Source organism: Orcinus orca, chromosome 8 (genome assembly GCF_937001465.1).
Source record: "Orcinus orca chromosome 8, mOrcOrc1.1, whole genome shotgun sequence".
Taxonomy (NCBI): Eukaryota; Metazoa; Chordata; class Mammalia; order Artiodactyla; family Delphinidae; genus Orcinus; species Orcinus orca.
Window position 1 is genome coordinate 1,577,695 of NC_064566.1, and position 15,551 is coordinate 1,593,245.

General features: G+C 67.6%; 2 protein-coding genes across 3 annotated transcripts; both read right to left on the bottom strand.

The window, feature by feature from the left end:
* Nucleotides 1-4,747: 4,747 nt before the first annotated feature.
* Nucleotides 4,748-5,828, bottom strand: INS (insulin). Its single transcript, XM_004278069.1, has 3 exons — nucleotides 5,797-5,828; nucleotides 5,402-5,605; nucleotides 4,748-4,912 (listed from the first exon to the last, which is right to left on the bottom strand). The coding sequence occupies exons 2-3, from the start codon at nucleotides 5,586-5,588 to the stop codon at nucleotides 4,767-4,769; spliced, it is 333 nt and encodes a 110-aa protein (XP_004278117.1). The 5' UTR covers nucleotides 5,589-5,605; nucleotides 5,797-5,828; the 3' UTR covers nucleotides 4,748-4,766.
* A 2,152-nt stretch (nucleotides 5,829-7,980) lies between these two features.
* TH (tyrosine hydroxylase) lies at nucleotides 7,981-15,098 on the bottom strand. 2 transcript variants are annotated; one of them, XM_004278068.2, is made up of 13 exons: nucleotides 14,997-15,098; nucleotides 13,348-13,566; nucleotides 12,384-12,558; nucleotides 12,027-12,115; nucleotides 11,736-11,803; nucleotides 11,389-11,439; nucleotides 10,861-11,006; nucleotides 10,637-10,772; nucleotides 10,443-10,512; nucleotides 9,871-9,927; nucleotides 9,583-9,678; nucleotides 9,143-9,276; nucleotides 7,981-8,265 (listed from the first exon to the last, which is right to left on the bottom strand). In XM_004278068.2, the coding sequence occupies exons 1-13, from the start codon at nucleotides 15,084-15,086 to the stop codon at nucleotides 8,106-8,108; spliced, it is 1,491 nt and encodes a 496-aa protein (XP_004278116.1). In that variant the 5' UTR covers nucleotides 15,087-15,098; the 3' UTR covers nucleotides 7,981-8,105. The 2 variants fall into 2 exon arrangements, with proteins under 2 accessions (XP_004278116.1, XP_033258131.1); XM_033402240.2 differs by having other exon boundaries at nucleotides 14,982-15,086.
* Between the last annotated feature and the right edge of the window lie 453 nt (nucleotides 15,099-15,551).

The window sequence follows — 15,551 nt, forward strand, 5'->3', positions numbered from 1 at the left end:
GACATCTCCGTGTGAACGCGGCTCCCAGTGTGGCTCCAGGGAGGGTGGCATGGACTGTATGTGCCCCACGGCAATCCCTGGGCTTGGTTTGCACCTTCGGCCGTGACAGCCAGATGCGGACACGATCTTAAGGTCTAGGCACCTGCATGCGGACACAGGACTCTTCCTCCAGGAAGCCTCCCAGCCTGCCTGGTCTGACCTCCTCTGATCTGTGCAGCTGGAGTTGGGGGCCCCCCTCAGCCCTCCCCTCTCCTGTTTTCCTCTAGCTCTTCCTCCCACCCGGAGTCTGGCCTCTCTGCCCTCCCCGTTCCCACAGCTGGACCCGGGTCCAGGAAGCAACCCCAGCAGGTGACCAAGAGCAGACCCATCGTGTAGGCCTCAAGGGAGGAGGCCCATCTTCCATCCTCTCCCTCTCCCTGACCCTTGGAGGGTTTCTTGGACAGGCTGAGTTTGTTGGACCTCAGGTGGGTGCCAGGGAAGGCCAGGGAGACCATGGAACGCTATGGAGGACCAGAGAAAGCCAACAAAGGTCACAGAGGGCCAGAGAGGGCCAGTGAGAGCCAGGAAGGGTTAGGAAGGGACAGAGCCTCGGGTTCAGAGCTGGGGCCCCCATGTTCACCTCCTCCCAGCCCTGTTCCTGCTGCCCGCTGAGCTACCACGCAGGCCTGACCCGCAGCCCAGAACCTGAGGCCCAGAGAGGGAAGGGGGTTTCCAAGGTCCCCCAGCAAGTGGGCCATGGGTGTGGGAGGGGCAGGCAGGGTGCCCCCAGGGAGGCCAGGCTGGAGCAGGGCCAAGTTCTGAAGTGAGGATGGACTTTGAAGAAGAAAATCGTGTGCTTTGAGACGCAGTGTGAACGGCCTCAGGCTGCAGGGCTGCCGGGCGCCGGCTCTGTTTTCCAAAAACACAGATGGACTGGGCAGGGGGTCAGGGCGGAATGCGCTCCTTGCCCCCCTCCGCCCCCCCATCCCCGCCCCACGAGGTTCTGATGGGCCAGCAGTGTGGTCCACATGGGGCTGCTGAAGGTGGGGCACCCGGAGCTCACAGGCTCTGGACCCCCAGGCTGTGGAGGCCCACCTTCATCCCTGGCAAAGCACAGAGCCAGGCTTGGCTGGGAACGACCCTGTGACCTTGACCCTAGGTCTATGTCTCTGAGCATCTCTGGGTGAAGGGAGCCTGGGAGGCAGCACCCACTTGCAACCCCCTCCTGAGGCTCCGGGGGTGCCCCCAAGATCCCATATCTCAGCCCAGTGCTTTGGAGGGTGGGGATTGTGGAGTGACGGACCCAGGCCCAGCTTCTGGGGATAGCCTCAGGGACCCATCTCTGGGCTCCTGGGCGGGGATTGTGGAGTGGCGGACCCAGGCCCAGCTTCTGGGGGTAGCCTCAGGGACCCATCTCTGGGCTCCTGGAGACTCTCCCAGGGGTCTCCGGGTCAGACCCCCGACAGCGGCAGGTGGAGGAAGTGGGAGGTTTGAGCCGAGGTGGGGTGGGGCTGGCGGGCTGCCTGGGGATGGGGCGGAGCTGAGGACCCAGGGGTTGGGGGCCGGTGCTTGGCTGGGGAGTGGTGGGGAGCCACCTCCGCTGGTCTCCACTTTCGAAGGACTCTGCCTCGCTGTTCCTGCACCAGGGCCAGAAACAACAGTGCAGGAGGGAGGGGCGTGGCCGGTGCCCCCCCACCCCGCTTGTCTGTTTGTCATCTCCACGGCTCCCAGACCCATGACCACCCCCTACCCCCAACATTCTTTCTGGAACTGACCTCTCTCTCCTCCCAGCACCGGGAGGGGGAGATGGGGATGGACATGGGAAAGAGCTAACCCTGACCCAGCTGGACCCCCGCCAGAGGCCTCCTGGGCCCAGGGTTCCTGGCCCCGAAGCCCCCGCCTCACGTGAGCCTTCTGGCCCGAGTGGCCAAGGTGGCTACAAGCAGAGCAAGGGGCCGCCTGGCCTGACGGTGACAGCCACCCCGCAGCCCCCAGCCTCAATTCCCCCAGGCCCTGGAGACCCTCAGCCAGGGCTCCAGCTCGGCACGGGTGCCTGGCTTGCTCAGCCAGGATGGGGGCCCTGGAGGGGGTCAGCCCCAAGGACTTCCGGCCCCAGGTCTCTGATTCTAGAGGGTCAAACTCTCACTGGAGACGTTTCCAGAACGTTGGGGGCCCAGAACATTTGTCCAGCTGCTCCCCCAGGAAGCCTGGGCCCGTGATGGGGGGTGTGTGGGCTTGAATGGGGGCTGAGACCTCGGCACCCTCTCCCCTTCCTTAGCCTCATGGCCTCCAGAGCCCGGGGCGGCCAGCCCGTTGGGCATCCCCCGGAGCCCCTGTGCCTGCTGGCAGCGGGGAACGCGGGCGGCGTGGGCAGCAGACCCCTGCGGAGAGGACCACTGTCCAGGACAGTAAGCCCAGCACAAAGTGGAGTGTGGCAAAAGCAGGGCTTTGGCGCCCTCTGCTGGTTCTGTCTGTGAATGACCGCTCTGACCGCCTTGCCCGGCGTGGACGGGTGCCCACCTGGTAAAACCGCCCGCGCAGGGGACCCAACCCTGCCTGGGTCCCGGGCAGGCTCCCCAAGGTGGGGACTCACAGCCTAACTGGACACAGACACCGGCCGGGGCTCTGCCGGGGCTCTGCCTGGGGGGCCTTTTCCAGGAGATCAGGCCGCTGGTTCCTGGTCTTGTTCCCTCTTCCCAGCCTGGCCCCCACCGAGCACCAGGCCCGCAAGGGCAGAGAGCCCACCCCAGCATCCTTGCGTCCACCTCCCATAGCCCTCAGGATCTGCTCAGGCCCGGAGAACAGCGAGGACAGTAAATATTTACTGCCAACAGGAGAAGGCAAATACAGCCCCAATGACCAGGTGGAGCTGCCAGTTCATCCGTGCCAGGAGCAGATGCAATCCAGGGAGCCAGCCTGGAGGCAGCCATACAGGCAGAGTGTCCTTAGTGGGTGGGCACCAGAGGGCCTGACCCCAGCCTCAGTCTCCCCATTAGGAACACAGGGGCAAACAGCACACACCCGCCCCCCACGGCAGGCGTGACAGTGCGACACGGAAGACGCAACAGTGAGGGAGTGGAACGTGTTGGGGGGGGCTGCTCTCGGCACTTGGACCCCACTGCCCACGTGAGGGTTACACACGGGCCTGCACACCGCTGACAGCCACCGCCAGCCGCATGGGCCAGTGGAGCCCAGGTCCCAAGGGCAGGCCAGGTCTGCCCTCCAGTTCCCAGAAGGGGCGGAGCCTGGGCCTGGGTTGGGTGGCAGAGCCCAGGTCTGCGGGTTGGCTTCCGTGGGGCGATGTGGGGGGCGTCCAGAAGCGGGGGCACCTGGGGTTCAGTGCCCAGGGCGGTGCCGGGCAGGAGACTGGGTCCAATCCCACCCTCGCCCCCGGGGCCCTGGCGGCCCTGGGCAGCCGCTTCTCCTTCCCTCCGTGACCCCGTCCCTGCTGGGTGTATGGAGGGCCCCTACCCCAACTGTTCGAAAACGCATCCGCTGGTACCCAGGGGCTGGTGGGAGCGGCTGGGGCGGGGCGGGTCCTGAGCCTCAGAGCAGCAGCGGGTCTCAGGAGGGGAAAGGAAGACAGGCCCCAGCCCAGGCAGGGCGCGAGGGCCACGTCACACCCTGACCCACCGCGTTCCCCACCTGGTGGACTCCTCTTCCGAGCCCCCCGCCCCACCCAGTGCCAGCCGCGCTGAGAGTCCTGCTGGCCGGGAGGCCCCGCCTGCCCCGGGACCCCAACGGCCTCCACCCTCTCCATGAGTCTGTTGGCACCTGAGGGGGAGGGGGAGCGTCCGAGTCGCCCCCAGGGTCTCACTGGCTGGCAGGGCCTTGAGGGCAGCCTGACTCCAACCGGCCCACTTCCCAGCCCCAGCTGCATGCAGCCCGGCCTCGGGCACCCACATACCTCAGCTCCTGCGGGGTGCCCCTGCCTCCACCCGTGCTAATGGGCCGCCTGGGTGATCCCATGGGCAGCCTGCCGCTCACCCTGGCCACCCCCCCTCCCCCTCCTCTTCCGGGTCCAGTGTTCGGCCATCCACCTGCCTGCCCAGCCCTGGCCTCCACTCCAGGGGCGGGGCCTGCTGGGGGCCTGCAGCGTCTCCCCTGGGGTGGGGGGACCGGGGTGAGAGCCTCGGGGTCACAGGGAGGGCCGCCCAGCCGGCTGGGTACCAGGCCGGCGTCTGAGTGGTCTGCGGCGACCGGGTCCCAGGCAGCAGCCCCAGCCTGGCCACCCCGAGCCCTGGCCCGGGCGGAGCCTTCAGGAAGCCTGCAGATTGATTTGGTCTCTGGGCGGCCGGCAGGCTGGCCAGGCCTTGGTACGGCCAGGTCACCCTCTGACCTCCTGGGCTGTGACCAGCCCAGGCACCCCTGGGCTCTTTGGCGTGACCGGCAGCGGCCTGGGCGGGTGCCCCACGGAGCCACCCCATGCAGCAGTGGGGCACTGAGGAGTGGGGTGTCAGGTCCCCCGAAGACAGGAGCTCACCACCTTGGGGGGTACTGCCATGGGCCCTGGTGCCCGTCTGCCCGCACACCTGTGGGCAGCCAGTGCGTGACGCAGAGAGAACAGAGAGGGGTCTGGGGCAGGGCCCCCGTCACCAGGGCCTGAGCAGGTGGGCCGGCCTTCCTCGCCCCCACCCCCAGCAGCGCCTCAGCCCCCCAGGCCACACAGACGACAGCAGCAGGGCTCATTCAGGGGGTTTATTGACGTCAGGGGTGCGGGGAGCGCGGTGCTGGGCCGCCTGCCTGGAGGGGGCGGCCGCCTGCCTGGAGGGGGCGCCCGCCGGGCCCTAGTTGCAGTAGTTCTCCAGCTGGTAGAGGGAACAAATGCTGGTGCAGCACTGCTCCACGATGCCGCGCTTCTGCGGGGGCCCCTCCAGGGCCGGGGGCTGCAGGCCGCCGGCACCGGGGCCTCCACCCAGCTCCACGGCCCCCACTGCGGGGAGAGACGGTCAGGCAGACGGCGCTCCCCTGCCCACCCTGCCTGGCCCTGGAGCGGGACCCTGAACAGGTGCCCTGGCGCCCATCACGGGCCTGCCCCGCCCCCTCCCCCTCCCCACAGCCCGCCCAGGACGGGGCCCTCTCCCAGGGTGACGGGGCGTCTCCCACAAGCACCCCCATCGCCGACACATCACCCCGAGACCATGGGCACCCAGGACTTGACTCACTTCAGAAGATTCCTCCCTGGAGCTGCCCTCGGTGGGGAGGGGAGAGAGTGGGGCCAGGGTGCTGGGCGAGGCCGGGGCGAGAAGGGAGGGGGGAGGGGCAAGCCCGCCCTCAGGCGTCCTCCTGGCTCACCCCCAGGGAGCTGGTCACCTTTAGGATGTGACCAGGAGGACATCATTTTCCTCTTTAAAAAAGTCCCTCCTGACCTCCCACTGGGTGCCAGCTGGAAGCACCGGGGCGGCGGGGCAGCGGGGCTCACCCTGCGGGCCCTCCACCTCCCGGCGGGCCTTGGGCGTGTAGAAGAAGCCACGCTCCCCGCACACCAGGTACAGCGCCTCCACCAGGTGGGAGCCGCACAGGTGCTGGTTGACGAAGGCCCGGGCAGGGGCGGGCGCCCAGAGGGCCAGCAGGGCCAGCAGGGGCCCAAGGCGCAGCCACAGGACCATGGTGGGGGCACGAGGACCTGGGGGACAGGCGGGGGTGAGGCCAGCGAGGGGCGCCCGGGACCCCCAGCCGGTGATCACCCCCAAACGCTCCAAGAGAGGAGCCCACGCCCTCCTGCCGCGCAGCGGAGCTCGGGCCTGGGGCCCCGAGGCACCGGACCTCAGCGGGGCCGGCCCGGACCCAGGCGGACGCAGAGCCCGCAGGACAGACCTGCTTGCTGACGCCTCGAGTGAGCTCGTCCCGAGGGCTGGGGGCTGCTGGGCCCCGCCGGCTTTATAGCCCCAACCCCTCCACCCGGCCCATTAGGGCCTCAAGCGGGTGGCAGATGGCCGGGGGCTGAGGCTGCAATTTCTGGATCATTTCCCCGCTGCTGGGTCTGCAGGAACCTCTCCTTGGTCGTCAGCACCTCTTGGGGCCACCGGGTCATTAGAGTCTTAACGAGGGACCTAATGCCGAGCTGTCCCCGCTCACAGCTGGGGGCAAACGCCTCCACAGGAGCCGCACCCCACCAGCCTCGCTTGGGTCCCATCTTCCATGTTGGTCCGGGGAGTGTGGCCAAGAGAGAGGACCCCTGCCCGCTGTCCCCGGGGCTGCCCTCGGGGCCCCAGAGGTGGTCCAAGGCCATGGGTGGGCAGTGAGGGAGCGTCTCCTTGGCTCACGGCCCCAGCCTCACCCACCCCAGTGCTGAGGCCCGCTGACACCCCCAGCTCCCTGGGGCACTGCCGAGGGGGCTGAACTCAGGGACCTGCAGCCGTGAGGCCCCTGAGGCCGGCCCCTATTCCTCACCTTCAATGTAGGGGCCATAGGACGCGTGGGTGGGGCCCCGCCACACCCCGCCGAGGCAGCCTCTCCCATCCCTCTTCCTAGAGCCCTGCCCATCCCCCCGTGCTGACCCCTTTCAGACCGGCCCCTCGGCCCCATTGCATCCTTTGGCTGCCATTTGCGCCGAGCCCCTGTGGTCCCTCCAATCCCCTGGACAGGCCCCTGGAGGGAGGCCCGGACCCTAGCAGCCCCCCACACCGAGGAAGGGGCTGGACCCTGCCTTCCCAGGGCATCATGATGTCCGGAGGCCCCTCTGCCGCCAGGGGAGATCTGGGGGCCTCTTAGAGAGAGGTGTGCAAGGTGGAAGGCTGAATGACGGAAGTCTGCGGTGGGAGGGCAGACCCCAGGGCCCAGGAGGGCAGGAGGGAAATGAGGCCGGCCGTTAGCCCTTCCCCAGGGTCTCAGTGGGGCTCACAACCATCAGAAGTGGTTCCATTTGATGCCTCACAGGCTAAAGGGACACAGGTGCAGGAGGGCTAGTCACAGACAAGGTGCTTGAGGTGCAACTGATGGAAGGACAGACCACCAGGGAGGGCTGGGACAGAAGGCTTTGCCCAGGAGGGTCTTGACGGATGAGTAGGAGTTTACCAGGATTAACATCCTAAGAGCTTAGAGCCAGGGTCCTGGTGGTGGGAGGGGGAGGTAGGGGGAACCAGAGGAAAAGACCAGGGCCTGGAAGATGGGCTGGTGTCTACCTCCTGCAGGAAGTAAGGAGCCAGCCACCTCCCAGGAAGCCCCAGGCTGCTTGCTCCGAGGGCCAGGGCCAGGGTGGGAAAGGGGACACCCTGGGCTGGGCCAGACCTGGAGGATTCTGGGGGCTCTAGCTAGAGGGCCAGGTCCAGACCTGTCGAGTAAACCAAGCCCAGAATCCAGCCCCCCGCCCCCCTTGCAGGGGAGACTGAGGCCCAGAGAGGTTGCCTAGGGCCCAGCTCAGCTGAACGCTCCATCAGCACACATTGCGGGGTGGGGGGGTTGCGTTCCCAGGTCCTGCTTTAGGTGGGGTGGGGTACGGGGATCAGAGGCAGCTGTGCCTTGGACCGCCCCCCCATTCCTCTGCTTGCTCTCACAGGCTGGCCCCTGGACCCCCGTCCTCCTCCTAGCGGGGACATCGGGCTTGCGGGGAGGGCCCAGCCTGCAGCCCTGCCTAGGAGACCACGGCTGTGAGCCCTGCCCCCGCAAACCCAGGCCAGGCCCCCACCTCCATGCTGCCACCCCACAGAGATGGGACAGCTCAGTCGGGACCCCCTCAGCCCTCGAGCTGCTGGTGGCTCAGCACAGACGGGCTCCCCTGGGCGAGCAGGTGACCCGGGGCTGCCTGGAGGAGGGGGCAGGCAGCGGATGAGCCTCTGAGCAGGGATGGGGCAGAATGTGAGGGGCGCAGGGCTGCGGGCTGAGCCCGGTGCACAGACACAGACACAGACACAGCCGGGTAGGCACCCAGAGGGATTCTTTCTTTTATTGAGAACGGGAGCAGGTGGCACACGGCACATGGGCAGCACACGGCACAAAGTCACCTGCAGCGGAGCTGGCAAGCGGTGGGCGGGGCAACAGGGTGCCCTCCAGCAGGGGCATCTCTGGCGGGCTCTCAGGGTGCCCTATGAGCCAGCCCTTCACGTGGGCGGGGGCTGGGGCCGGCGGGGGGAAGGCCAGGAGACCTGGGGCTGGCCTATGGGGGCCTGCGGGGTGGCGTCCCGCGTCTAGCTGATGGCGCTCAGGGCGTGGGTGAGGGCGTGCAGCTCGTCCCGGACACCATCCAGGGCGCGTCGGATGGCGTGGGGGCTGTCCAGCACATCGATGGCCAGCGTGTATGGGTCGAACTTCACGGAGAAGGGGCGCTGGATGCGGGAGGCATAGCTCCTGGTAGGGGAGCCGGCAGGGACCCTCAGTCACCCAGTGGGGATGAGCCCGAGGGTGGGGGCCCGGGTCTCCATCACAGCGGCCTCAGAGCTCCCGGGACTTTTCAGAGCCGCCTGCGCCCCCAGAGCTCATTGTGTCCAACCAGCCAGACAAGGTGGGGGACGGAGGCCTCCTCCAAGGGCTGGGGGCTGTTTACGGCAGGGAGGGACGGGCCTTTTCCAAGCGAGCCTCTGCGAGGCACTCCAGCCCCCCCTGCTCCTTCCCGAGGCTCAGCCAGGCCTCCTCCCGCAGGAAGGTCTCCAGACCATGCGCCCCGCAGGGTCCATTGCATCCCTGTCCCCAAGGTTGTGTGTGGTATCCAGCCCCCACCCCACCCCCACTGCAGGCACATAGATCCTGGGCCTCAATCTCCCCGGTGACAACAGGAGCCTGGCTGGAAAGAGGCCCCTTCCGAGGGCGAACTGGTGGGCCCTGTCGGGCTCTGCCCTCCTCCCCTGGGGAATGCTGGTCACTGCACCTCCAGCCCTGCAAACTCCCTGCTACCCCCAGGCTCCCCACCCGGCCCTCAGTCACCCCGGCCCTTGTCCTCTGTCCCCAACACGGCCCCAGCTGCTCAGAGGGCCTGGGACTGGGAAGGACCCCGCACATCTGTCTTACAAAGTCAAGCTTCACCTCCTCAGAGCCTGGCCTTGGCCCGGCCTTGATGTGGCCACCAGCCCCGCAGGTCTCCCCACCCCAGACTTTTTGGGGGTCCTGCTGCGGGAGGGGTGCTGTAACCTAGGTGTGCACAGTTTTCTCCACTGTGCAGTGGGTTCGGACGCCCAGCCTGCTGGCTGGCGCTCCCAGTTCAGGGAGCAGGGTGGGGGTCTCAGCCTACCTGAGTTTGTCCTTGGCGTCGCTGAAACTCTCAGACACGAAGTAGACAGGTTGATAAGTCTGGTCCTGGTAGGGCTGCACGGCCGCTGCGTCGGGGTCGAAGGCCCGGATCTCGGGCCCCTCAGACAGGGAATGCTGGCGGGAGGCCGGGAGTGGGGGGGGTGGGGGTGGATCTCAGGGCCCCGAGGGAATTGGAGCCCCTTGGCCTGACTCCACGGTGGGCTCTGGGTGTGGATTCATACCCTCCCCTCTCCACTGGGGGTCCTCCCGAGGCCTGGGGACAGTGTGAGTGGGACGGGCAGGGACAAGTTTTCTTGGCCCCCCTAAAAGGGCAGCCCCAGCCTCCTGGGAGGCCCGAATTCAGAAGGCATGGCCAAGGTCGCCCTCCCCATGGGGACCCGGGCTCCAGCCCCTTCCTGGGGCGTGCGGGGAGCGTCTCACCAGGAGCTCCCCATAGGAGGACAGCAGCCCCGCTCCGTAGGCCTTCACCTCGCCGTTCTGTTTGCACAGCCCAAACTCCACGGTGAACCAGTACAGCTGGTGGGGGCAGTTGGCAGGGTCAGCTGAGAGACCACAGCACAGCATTCCCCACTGACCATGGCCCCAGGCACCCACCGCCCAGGCAGAGGTGAGCCAGGCTCCGGGCGGTCACGCCGTGAGAAGCGGAGACCGGAGCCTGGACAGGAGGGCCCAGCCTGGACCCAGCGTCCTGCAGAGGAAAGAACCCACCGTGGACAGCTTCTCAATTTCTTCGTCCGATGCCCCCAGGGATGCGAGGCCGATGTCCTGTGGGGGAGGGAGAGCTGAGGGGGGAGAGGCTCAGCTCACCATGGCTTGAGCGCCTGTGTGAGGGGAGGGTGCTGGGGCTGTCTGCAGCCCCTCCAGGGGCCTCCTGGGCACTGCCGGGGTACAGAGACCCTCCCAGGGTGCAGGAACCCTCCTGGGACGCAGGCGCGCTCCCGGGATCCGTCAAGGGCCCAGGACCGCTCCCTGCCGTTCCTGGGAGAGCCAGCAGGTGGCAGCACAAGCCGCGGCACTCCGCCCCCAGCTTGTCCTCTGGGCACCGTGATCCCCTGACCCTCCGGAAGGGATTCTTCCCCGTCTTTGTTCCAAGGTGGTCTTCCCAGAACGGCCCGCCCACCCCTCTCTTCCAAGACGATGCAGTCGCTCTGAAGTCTCATGACCCAGGTGTGGGCGGCATCCAGCCTGGGGGTGGGGAGGGGCAGGCAGCGCCCATCGCCGCAGGTGCCACCCCCCAGCCCCTCGGCTGACGCCCAGCTCCTGAGGCCTCGAGGACACACCTGGGAGAACTGGGCGAAGGTCCGGTCGGCCAGCATGGGCACGTGCCCCAGCAGCTCGTGGCAGCAGTCCCTGTGTTGGGGGCGGACAGCGGGTGGGGCTGGGGGCCGGGCCGCAGCCTGCCCCCCTCCCCCAGCAGCACGCACCGGCCCCCGTCCTCCGCAGGCCCCCGCGGCGGGCTGGGCTGGGCACTCACGGCTCGGGGGAGTGCATGGGTGAGGAGGCGTGGCGGATGTACTGGGTGCACTGGAACACGCGGAAGGCCAGGCTGGCCAGGAAGTCCCGGGCGGACAGCAGGCCGGCCACGGGCCGCAGCTGGAAGCCGGTCCGCTCTGCAAGGGCGGCGGGGGGGCGGTCAGCGCGGTGGGGCCGCCGGCTGCCACCCCAGGCCCTCCCGCCGGGGCCTCCACAGCGGCGCACCCTTCAGGAAGCGGGAGACGTCCTCCAGCTGGGGGATGCTGTCCTCCCGGTACCCGCAGAAGTGCTCCAGCAGCTCGAAAGCCTCCAGGTGTTCCCGGCACGCGTGGGTGGCGTAGAGGCCCCGCAGCGTGGTGTAGATCTCCTTCCTGTGGGCGGGGGAGGGGGGCTCAGGCTGGCCGGGTGCCCCCCACTCCCAACCTGGCCCCCCGCCGCCTGCCCCAGACCCCTCCCGGCATCCGGCAGCCCCTCCCGTGGGCGCTCTGCTCTGCCCCCTGCAGACCGCAGGCAGCCTCACACTGCAGGCCTCTCCCTGGCCCCAAAGACGCTGGCCACTGGGAGTGGATGTCTCCCACCTGCAGCTTTGGGGGGTTTCAGGGGACCGTGGGGGGCCTCGGGAAGTCCCTCCTCCACCCGGAGTTAGTCTGTCCTCTGGAGGCCACCACTCTCCACGCAGGGGTTCTGGGGGTCTTCCCGGGCCCTCCTCATTCCCCACCCCGCCCCTCCCCAGCTGCCATCATGGGGTCTCACCAGGTGGCAGTCTCCTCGGCCGTGTACTCCACGTGGGGAATAGGGTCGCCTCTGGGGAGGGGGTCAGCAGTTAGTCCAGGCCCCCTCGGGGAGGGCGTGTGGGGGGTGGACAGGAAGGGCCTGGGCTGAGCGACGCCGGCTGTGTGGCCACAGCAAGTTGCTTAACTGCTCTGTGCCTCCGTTTCTTCAGCTGTGACTTGGGGACCCCGAATCAGTGACCACGGTGACAGTGAAGGTGATGGCATTGGTGACAAAGGCATCCCTCCCTTCCCCCCACCCAGGTCTAGTGTGAGGCCGCAGGACGGGGTCTGGGTCTCAGAGAATGAGGTCCCGAGGGGGGTCCTTACTGCTTGTACTGGAAGGCGATCTCAGCAATCAGCTTCCTGCGCTGGCGGTACACCTGGTCGGAGAAGCCCTGACGGCAGAGTGGACGCCATCAGCCACTGCGGCCCGCCAGCCCTCCCCACGCCCCCAGCCCAGACGTGACCTGTGATACCGGCGGGCGCCTGGCGGCCGCACCCAGCCAAACCTCAGGGTTCCACCAGGAGCCGGAGGCAAACAGACACCCCGTCCCAAGCCGGGGTGCACGCCCACCGCCCCAGCCATGAGTACAGGAGCAGGTCGGGGCCCCGGCTCACCGGATGGTCCAAGTCCAGGTCAGGGTCAAACTTGGTGACCAGGTGGTGACACTTGTCCAGCTCAGAAACTTTCCTTGGGAACCAGAGGACTGCACGCAGGAAGGAGGGTAGAAGGACGAGATTGGGTGTTGGGCTGTGGTGGGAGGGCCCCCCTGGAAACAGCCTCCCACTTGCGACTGGGGGGCTGGAGGTGACACAGGCCCGGACACAGACGAGGGGGATTGGGGAGGGCCGGAGCCAGCAGAGAGGGCGCCCCCAGGCTGTGCACGCAGTCACTGGGGTTCCCCTGTGGGACCCCTTGCACCCCGATGTCTCGGGGTCACGTGGTCGCCCTCAAGGGTATAGGGGCAGCCTCACCCTTGTTCTCCCCAGCGCCCCGCACATCTTCAGCCACGCGGCGAAGGGAGCTGAGCAGGGTGGGCAGGGCGGCGCTGGGTACCTCACAGCGCACGAAGTACTCCAGGTGCGGGCCCCCTGCCTGTGGCTTCTGGGCGGGCCGGGTCTCCAGGTGGTGGATTTGGGCTTCAAATGTCTTAGGAGCAAAAGCAGGGAGAAAGAGGGAGGGAGAGATGGAGAGACAGAGACAGAGACAGACACAGACAGAGGGGGAGGCGAGGGTGCTGGGAAGCAGGCACCGGGTCGGCCCGCCCTGCCCTGCCCTGGACGCCGGCAGCGAGCAGCCCACAAGACCGCTCTCCAGACTCAGGCCCGCTGCTGGCCGCCTGGACAGCTTTCAGCTGGGAAAACAGCTCTTGTCTAGCTGGTCTAACAGGGGTTGTCACAGAGTCCCCCAGACCCAGCGTTTCGGGTGGGGCCTTCTCCCAGGCAGCCTGATTTCCATCCCTGGTGGCCTCGTCCAAGACGTCTAGACACCCGGGGCTGGGGGTGGGCCCTGATCCCACTGCGGGCAGGTCTGGAGGCTCAGGCCCCCACCAAGCAACACTGAGCGCGGGGGGGAGGGGTGGGTGCGCTCCCCTGCCAGCTCCCATCACCCAGCAACGAGGGAGCCTCAGTCTTCAAGGCCCTCGGGCCATCGCGGGAGCTTGGGCGGAGTTGGCGGTAATGTCATTTGGGCGCATGTGCTGGGGTCCAGCAGCTAACGCCATCAGCTGTCACATGAGCCCAGCCCCGCCAGGGCCAGGCGGGCATGGGGGGCCCTGCGTCCCTGGCTGCCCTGGGGGACCCACACCCCCCTGCCCCCAGGGTGAGGTGCTGGGCACGGGGGAGGGCGGGGGGCTGGGCTCAGGGAGCTCCTGAGAACAGAAGGGTGTGGCGAGGGGCTGTGAGCCCCCTCCGCACGTGGCCCCCTATGCTCCCTCACCTCGAACACCTTCACAGCCCGGGACAGCGCAGGGGGCTTGGTGGCCCGCAGGGTGAAGAGGAGATTCAGCGCGGCCTTCCCGGCCCGTCCCCCCAGGGCCTCGCCCGGCTCCGCGGCTGCAGCGGCGGTGGCGGCGGCGGCGGCGGCGGCCTCCGCCTTCTGTCGCTCGTTGCGGGCATCCTGGATGAGGCTCTGCCGCCTCCCGACGAAGCGTGGGGACTGTGGGGACAGATGCGCCAGCTCCCCCTGCCCTCAGCCGGACCCACAGAACCTGGGACCCAGCTCCAGCGTCGCGCCTGCCGGGGGCCGCAGTGGGGGAGGGAGACAGGGAGGGAGCTGGGAGCCACAGCTGAGGGTGGTCTGTGCCCTCAGGCCACATCTCACCGGGTTAGGTGACGAGGGCTGCTTGGGGAGCTGCCCTGCTGCCCCCCGGGCTGCGCAGGGCCAGGGGACATGGTGTCTGGCCCCATGGAGTGACCTCTCCTCATGGCCCCGTGCCCAGCCCTGCCTCACAGCCCAGGGGCCCTGGCCACACCTTGTCCACAGCCGGTCCCGAGACCATGAGCCCCCGGGGTCTGTGCGTCTGCCCACCCCCCCAACCCCGCGGCCTGAGTAGAGAAGAAGCCCCCTGTCTGGGGCTCATCATTTGCGGCTGAACTTCCAGGAAGCTTCTGGTCTCTTGGGTCTTGGAACATGGCAGGGGGCCGCGGGGGAGCCCTCCCCAGATCTCCCACTCTACGGTGGGCGGGGTGTGGACAGAGCCAGGGGCCTGGGGTGAGCGCTGTCTACCCCACGGCCAGTGCCCTGAGATGGTGTCTGCAAATTAAATTTCTAGAACCCAGCCCGTGTTTCCATTAAAGCTCTATAAACAAGAGCCGTTTTAAACCTGCAGGGAGCTGATTATTCCAGGCCATCCCTGAGGACGAGCTGGAGACCCCTCTTCCAGGCCAAGAAGCCCCCAGTTTTCCAGTCTCAGAGAGGGGGTGGCCCAGCGGGTCTTCCCAGCACAGCCTCCCTTGAACTCGGGGGCTCCCAAGTGGGGGGCCAGGCCTTGGGGGCCATCCCTGGTGGTCAGGGAGGCCCAGGGTTGCTGGGCAAGGGAACAGGGGAGGTGGGTTTCAAGACAGGAGATCCCACGTGGGACATGGAATGCGTGGCAGGTGGATGGGTGAATGATGGATGGACAGCTGGACGGATGGATGAATGGGTGGTGGATGGACAGGCAGATGGTGGGTGGTGAACGGACAGGTAGATGAGGGATGAACAGGTGGATGGTGGATGGACAGGTGGATGGGCGGGGGATGGATGGGAATCACCCTGGAGCTCAGACCTCCCTTCAGCTCAGCAGAACTGGGGCCTGCACCCCTGTTTGCCCAGTGCCCCCCACCACCTTGAGCTGCTGCAGGGCCCGGGACACTGTTGCACACACACTGGGTCCGGCAGGACCCACCCATAGAGATTCAAATGCCCGGGCACAGGGGTTGCCCACGGAGTCCGGACAGGGTAGGTGTTTGCGGCCAGGACTGGACGCCAGGCCTGGGTCCAGGGCGCTCATATGGACCCTGAGCCTGGAGCCTCCCTCCAGCCTTCAGGGGACACCCCTGGGCTTATGGTTCGTTCCGGCCCGTGGGCACCAGCCTGCCTCTTACCATGATGGCCTCGGCCTGCTTGGCGTCCAGCTCGGAGACGGCCCTGCGGAAGCCCTTGGCCTGCGGCGAGGCAGCGTTGGGGGTGGGCATGATGCCGGCGAGGTCCGGGCTCCGTCTCCACAGCCCTCTGCCGGGCGGCCTCTTATAGGCTGAGCTGACGTCAAAGCCCCTCTGGGTCCTCCACCTCCCACCTCCTCTGCGTCCCCCTCCTGCTGCTGCCTGAGGGAGGTGGGGTGGGCGAGGAGCACGGAGACGCAGGAGAAAGGGCTCTGTCCCATTAAATCTAATTGCATCCACCGTCACAGGCACCCAGGCGGGCGGCCGGCCCTTCCTCTGAATCATCCGGGCTCCGGCAGGCGTGCTCCGCAGGGCTGGGTGCAGCCAGGCCCCTCGGCCCACACCCGAGCCGGGTGATGGGCGGGTACACGGGGGGGTGGAGTTCTGGACACCCCACCGTGCTCGTGACACAAAACCCTGACCTTTGGTGGCCATCAGTCCAGAAAGCCAGGCTCAGACCTCAGATGTCAGGAGGCAATTCGCTTTTCCAGAAGATTC

Excerpts from the sequence above, each read along its gene's own strand:
- INS (XM_004278069.1), bottom strand. The coding sequence starts at position 5,588 with ATGGTCCTGTGGCTGCGCCTTGGGCCCCTGCTGGCCCTGCTGGCCCTC. Across the intron at positions 4,913-5,401 it reads GGAGGTGGAGGGCCCGCAGG|TGGGGGCCGTGGAGCTGGGT; the intron begins GTGAGCCCCGCT and ends CTCTCCCCGCAG.
- TH (XM_033402240.2), bottom strand. The coding sequence starts at position 15,086 with ATGCCCACCCCCAACGCTGCCTCGCCGCAGGCCAAGGGCTTCCGCAGG. Across the intron at positions 11,440-11,735 it reads ATCGCCTTCCAGTACAAGCA|AGGCGACCCTATTCCCCACG; the intron begins GTAAGGACCCCC and ends CCCCCTCCCCAG. Across the intron at positions 11,007-11,388 it reads GCCGAGGAGACTGCCACCTG|GAAGGAGATCTACACCACGC; the intron begins GTGAGACCCCAT and ends CCCCGCCCACAG.